Source organism: Quercus suber, unplaced genomic scaffold, assembly GCF_002906115.3.
Source record: "Quercus suber isolate HL8 unplaced genomic scaffold, Cork oak 2.0 scaffold_180, whole genome shotgun sequence".
Taxonomy (NCBI): domain Eukaryota; kingdom Viridiplantae; phylum Streptophyta; class Magnoliopsida; order Fagales; family Fagaceae; genus Quercus; species Quercus suber.
Genome location: NW_027069639.1, coordinates 207,104 through 213,648, shown reverse-complemented (window position 1 = coordinate 213,648; position 6,545 = coordinate 207,104). Strand labels below are relative to the sequence as shown.

General features: G+C 34.8%; 1 protein-coding gene across 1 annotated transcript; it reads left to right on the top strand.

Annotated features, from left to right (window-relative positions):
• Positions 1 to 1,786: 1,786 nt before the first annotated feature.
• On the top strand, positions 1,787 to 6,043 carry LOC112003403 (protein MIS12 homolog). Its single transcript, XM_024035589.2, has 7 exons — positions 1,787 to 2,077; positions 2,155 to 2,215; positions 2,407 to 2,526; positions 4,138 to 4,233; positions 4,330 to 4,468; positions 5,534 to 5,668; positions 5,770 to 6,043. Exons 1-7 carry the CDS (start codon positions 1,929 to 1,931, stop codon positions 5,829 to 5,831), a joined length of 762 nt encoding a protein of 253 aa, XP_023891357.1. The 5' UTR covers positions 1,787 to 1,928; the 3' UTR covers positions 5,832 to 6,043.
• Positions 6,044 to 6,545: the final 502 nt, after the last annotated feature.

Below are 6,545 nucleotides of genomic sequence, written 5' to 3'. Positions count from 1 at the left end.
CTAGTGATATAACGAAGGGAAGAGAAAAAAAAAAAAAAAAAAAAAAAAAGCCAATGAGATCTAGCCAAATATGGTGGAGATCTCACTAGATCTGGTGAGATCTCACCGAATCCAGTAGAACTCGTTGGATTTTTCTTCCTTCATTGGTTGGATTGGATCGAATTGAGTTTTGATGAAGGAGACTTGCCACTCAACCTATTGTTGCTGAGTTTGGAAGGGGACACCCATTGCAAGCATCAAAGTGGTTGTTGTTTATCTTGGGTCTAGTCGGTTGGGTTAGGCAGTCCTAGATAGCCATATTCCACACATTGGGAGAAAATGGGGGAGGGAGAGGGGCTTAGGTTTGAATTTACCCATTTGTGCATCTTCTCCCACAATGTTAGTTTTTTGTTTTTATGTAATAGAGGTTTGGGAGTAAATTTATATAAATACCATTTTGTATACTCTCATTTTTCTTTTCAATATTTCTCCACTTTTCTATCCCTACGCCAAACACCCAAACATGAGAGAAAACTTAATTAAACTAAACTTTTTTTATCTCCCACTTTTCCAACTTAGTCAATTAAGATATTTCAACACTGAGCAATTTGGTTCTAAGAGAGAAGAGAAAAATGACTAATGGACCTAACATTATTTACTATTTAGGGACTAAGTTGAATTTAGAGGCCAAATTAGTTAGTTTTGAAATATCTTGAACCTGATTGACATTAACCCAAATCTCAGGATAAATTAATGGAATTTACCCTTAATTAATTAAATCACAAGGTAATTAAAAATAAATAAATAAGAAATCGCAAGTTGGTGACCTCAAAATATAAAAAGAAAAGGATAAATTCCAGCCAAATAACTAAATTGGTCTTTAAACACAAATGACACTAGATGCAACTTGTGTCCTCTACCTAAAACAAATTTAAACTATAGTTTTTCATTTCCAAGACTACAGCTTTGCATCATTTCTTGTTTTTCCCAATGCCAATGAGTGCTCTATAAACCAAACGATATGTTAACCTAATTTTAGTCGGAGCAAAGAGATGCAACATTCACTAATAAAATTTAAAAAAAAAAAAAATTTGGACTAAGCAAAGAGAAAGAGGGCTTATGTGAAAGTCTTGAAGGAGAGGTATAGATTGGTTTTTTTTTTTTTATTTATATATATAAATTGATAGGCACAAATTAGTTCTTGATATTACAATATAACTAAAATTTCTAGTGATTGAAGCAATATTGATTACTTGAAAAAGAGCTAATTTATTTTTTGTGGGTGATTCTAACATGTTCAAGTTTCTTTTGGCTGATCAAATATTAGCTGATTTAGAGCACTGACCAAATATGCTTTCTTACGAGAGGCCACTACGTGAGGTTCTCTTCACGGAAAGGTGGTAGTCGGTAGAAATTTATTTTAGGTAAAGAGAAAAATTAGTTTGGCTGATTTAGAGCACTAATTTACTGGGAAAAGCAAGATATGATATAAAGTTGGTTTTGGAAATGAAAAACTACATTATAAATTTGTTTTAAACATTAGGGCCATTTGATATTGGTGTTTAAACAACGGTTTTCGTTGTTTAAACACAACAACATGAATTTTCATAACATTTTTTTACCTATACATATTTTCACAATACTTAAACAACGTTACTAAAAATATTTGACCAAATGGGCCCTAAGGGTGTTTGTGTTTAAGGACTAATTTGGTTAATTTTCAATTGTCTGAGGTGTGTTTAGCAATTTGCATCAAAAGAAAAGGACAAAAGAGGCAGTCCCACTACTAATCCTTATCTTCTTTTAATCCCCCATTTTCAAATTTGAAAAACAACTGTCATTTTCGCTCAGCCCCCTGCTGCCGTGTAAACCCATAGTCTTTAGTCTCTAGTCTTTTTGGCGGGAAAATTGTCCATTGTGAGATTTGAACTGAACAGCTTCTTCGAGAAATGGATGGAGGAGGAGGAGGAGGAGGAGGAGGCAGTGAAGAAAGCGAGGCAGTATTCGAATCCCTGAATGTAAACCCTCAACTCTTCATCAACGAAACCCTAAACACCGTTGACGACTTGGTCGACGACGCTTTCCTCTTCTTTCATAAGTAAGAACAACAACTCTCTCTCTCTCTCTCTCTCTCTCTCTAGTAATCGCTAACCAATTAATTTATATCTGTATCAGACAAGCTTCAACTTTGTTGAACACCGACACCAACAACGATAGATCCCAAGATCTAACCCAGGTGATTTTCATTTTTCAATCTTGTTTTCCTAATTCACACCTACCAACAACAATAACAATTGAACAAAAATGGGTAGATTTTATGGATAATAGGAACTGCTATTGAAACCAAAATTGTTACTTTTTTGTTGCGTGGAAAGTGTTTGATGATTTGGTTGTTTGGGTGCTTTTTTTGTTTTTGTTTTTGTGTAGGGTATTGCTAGGGTACGCAAAATAGTTCAGTCGGTTTTGGATAAGCGGCTTGCTATGTGGGAGAAGTACTGTCTTCGCCACTGTTTTGGTGTTCCTCCGGGCTTTTCGTTACCCAAAACTGTATGTTCTCTCTGTTGATTCGCCGGAATTGGTTATTACTTTCTTATCCTTTTATATTTTTAATTACTGCAAGCTGTTATTGTTGTAGTTTGTGTAAAATATTTGTCAAATACGTGCAAATTTAACCTTTTGCTCTAATACCATGTCAAATTAATGATTCTCCATATAGCTTAAGCTGATAGGAGATGGTGAATTTAATCATTTAATCTAACAATTTTGGCTGATTGTGGGGTTGAATTATTGCATTTTGTAACATAAATATACCGATATAACTTCTCTAGCAGTGAGATATTGGCTAGTACTACTTGCAGTTGCAGGGTACCACATCCTGTTTTGATTACGACAGTAACGCCTTCTAATCACGTTCTGTTCAAACAAATTATGAAAGCTACCTGTATATTAGACTACCAGCATTATTCTATAGACAAGGATAGCATACACATTCTGTGGTGATCTGCATTCTATAGAATAATGCTCATACATATTGTTCTTAAGAAACAATTAGTTGTGTTGCAAGTCTTTTGTATTTCTCACGCTTAATTACATCTTAGTTATTACTTTATACATCTAATTAGTCATACTGTGTCAACAAGTTCTCCCACTTTCCAATTACTCTTTGTATATTATTGATTTCATTGCATTTGTGTTAGAATCAACCTTTCCCTATAATTTTGGGTTCATGGTTCGCTTTCAGTCCCTCCAACATCATATTACATTGGCATTGTCTCTCCTTTGCATTCGACTTCTATATTCTTTCCCACTTGATTGTAAAAAAATATTGCTGATGCTCAGCTTGTTAATATTAAGAGATAGCTTTTATGCATTTTCATAGCACACTTGGTTCATCTCAAGTTTGTGTTGCCAATTGGTTGTATGTTAGAGCTGTTGGGAGGTATAATGTACTTCGAATTCTGCAGATAATGAACATGAGTTCTTGGTCACCATGGCCAATGAGATCTAGCTCAAATGACATCTCCTCTTCCACAATAATCTGATAGAGGGTGAGGTTTTGGATTTAAAACCCAACGGTTACATATTTATCCTATCAATAAAAATGAAAAGTTCTTGGTCATCTTGTAAGTTTATAATTTTCTTTAGCATAGAGTTGCACTTTTCCGCTTCATATTCCAACAGAATTTTGCAACCACCCACTATTTGGTACACTTACTCAAAGACATGGAGGTCCAAACACTTTCTTTCCTTGTTGCATCTCTGCAAAATATATTCTTCAGCTGCACCTCATCTTATTTTCCATATTCATGGAAAATTCCATTCAGTTTAGTTATGGAATTTAGGCTTTTTATCATCAAATTTTCACTCAAATATGTAGAGCAAATAAAGAAGAATGATGTCCACCTAGGAAAACAATTCACATGATACATTTTGTATCAAGAAATTTGTTGTTGTACTTGTACATATGGTATGTTGTCACTTGTCTGTAACTGTCTTCAGTAAACCATGCTTGTAAGTATTTATATCCTTTTCTGTTATTATATCTTTGTGTGCTCTTGATGATGAAGAAATTATTGTTTTTCTGTGCTATAAATTTTTGTTTAAATCTATTATTGAATGAAAGTCTTCTCAAAGAAACATAAATAAATGTCTTCTTAGGATGAATCAAGTGGCAATATTTTGATGGATCAAGAAGCAATCTGTGATCCAGATTTGGATGCACAGTTGGAGACCTTGAGGAACAAGCTCACTGCGGTAACAACATTCCAGCATGTTGCATGCAATTCTGCTTGCTTTTCTTTCTTTTTGTCCCCATTTGTATTTCCTTATTGATGAATATTTCATGTACAGGTTGGGAAGGAGTCTGCTGTGCTGAACCATGAGCTCCAAGCTTTTAAAAGGCAGTCTACTTCCAGTAATCATTGTGTTGGGGTTGTCAATGAGGCATTGCAATTATATGAGCAGAACTCTATGCACAACCTGTTCCAGGGTAATTAGATAAGCCTTCCAAATATGCCTTCTTTGATTTGAGATGACTGTGAATTCCAAGTTAATTTTAGGCATGCACATAAAAACAGCTTTAGTTTTATGAAGTTATTATTACAAGTTACAGCATTATTGGTTATTTGTTAATGAAACATTAATAATATTTTTTTCTTAGTAATTTACATTGACGAACCTAGAGTTTAGTTGTTCAATGAGAATGACCTTAGTCTCTGCATTATCATCTCCACATTCATGCTTCTATTGAAGTCTAGTCTGTACAAATATAAGAGGCTTGATAATCAACCAATTGCCACATTGACCGTTAGGGGGATCTTCCAGCCATTCATATTCTAAGAAGCTTTCTGTTATATGCACTTTGCAACTTCCTGATATGTTTTACTGCTCACACTTTTATCCAGAGTCAGGGGAATGGTTTTTTCTATTTCATTAGTTTTTTTTTTTTTTTTTTTTTTCCATGACATCATGGTAAGAACCGGTTGAAAACTTATAATGAAGTTCTAGTTACCATTACCAACCATACTGATGGTTAAGACATCATGTGCTGGAGTCCTAAGAGTTTGCTGCTGCTGCTGCTAACCCCCCCGACCCTCTGCCCTTTTTATGGAAAAAATATTCAGACAAAATTAGTCAAGTCCCCATGAACTTCAGTTACCGGCAGAAATATGTGCTGTAGTCTATCAATCCATTTATAATTTTTAGTAATGATGCTTGTTACTACCATACTCTAGAGTATTGTACTTTTGTGCATGTCCCTTTTTTATTTTTCCCTTGGGCCTTGGCTCAGGATATAAAGGGTTCGTTCTGGTTGGGATAGAGCTAGGGTTCAAAAAAACACCAACTTTTCTGTATCCTGTATTGGTTTTGCAGTTTGGAGCTTTTTGATCTTGTAAATATGCTAAATTTTATTGCTGTTTACATTTTGGTGGCTACCGAATAATAATTTTGTACATGTAAGTTGCAAATCTTGTTAATTAATTGTTCAGTCTTGGTTAGCAAAATTTGCTGAAGTTTAAAAGACGAATCTTCTTATGGTTGTTGATTCCAACAGAGATGGAGAGAACTGCATCAGAACTCCGTACCCGAATGGTAAAGTTGAAGACCAGAGGGAAGGAAGAGACTGAATATACTAAAACGGGGAGGATTTACAATCCCAACAGAGATTTGTCTAAGATTGATAGCAAGGGTATCATCTATAGCAAGTTAATGATTTTTAGTACCGCTGCAAGTATTATTTACTTCTGTGATTCAAATTTCCGTGTTTTAAGAAATACTACTGTTTTGCAGGCTTCTCTAATGCAAGTTTGGAAGAAATTCAGGAGTTTTTAGATGAAATGAAGAGCTTGTGAGCAGTTTGTGTTCCATGAGTCTTGCATTAGGAGTATGGTTGTTGTGGGCTAAACTCTAGTATATTGTTCCCATGCTATCAATTGAATCTACTTTGTGATTGTTGTAATTAGCATTATGGTTTAGTTGTAGTCATCTATGACATGAAAGTATATGATATGCATTAATTTTCTGATTGTCAATGTTAATGATAAAGCAATCTTTAGAAATGAAATGACTGAAGAGCCTCCAAAATAAAATCAAAGGTTTCCTCCCCCCACCCCCAGTTTTTTTTTTTTTTTTTTTTTGCCAAAAAAGGGGAAAATTTTACACCAAATAATGATTGGGTGTCTACTTATGGTAAATGGTATGTCTATTATTGAAGACATTAGCAGTTTGTATACTATATTACACTGGCCAGCAGCCTGTTCCTTTACCTTCTGTTTGGTGAGAAACTTCAAAATTTTAGTATATGGTTTACATTCTGATAATAAGGTCAAGTTACATACGCTGATTAGTATAATGACGAGGAACCAATAGAATCAGTTCTGAACCAATAGAATCAGGAAGTTCATCATGGACCTGATTCTATTGGTTCGGAACCTATGTTGGGCTTCAAGATTGGATACGTGGATTTTCTGAACCAATAGAATCAGGTCCATGAAGAAGATCCACGGCCTCTTGACATGGATGAGTAAACTTCAAGTCAACCATCTTTTAGGCTGCACCTGACTCGG

Excerpts from the sequence above, each read along its gene's own strand:
- LOC112003403 (XM_024035589.2), top strand. The coding sequence starts at position 1,929 with ATGGATGGAGGAGGAGGAGGAGGAGGAGGAGGCAGTGAAGAAAGCGAG. Across the intron at positions 4,469-5,533 it reads TATGCACAACCTGTTCCAGG|AGATGGAGAGAACTGCATCA; the intron begins GTAATTAGATAA and ends TGATTCCAACAG. Across the intron at positions 5,669-5,769 it reads GTCTAAGATTGATAGCAAGG|GCTTCTCTAATGCAAGTTTG; the intron begins GTATCATCTATA and ends ACTGTTTTGCAG.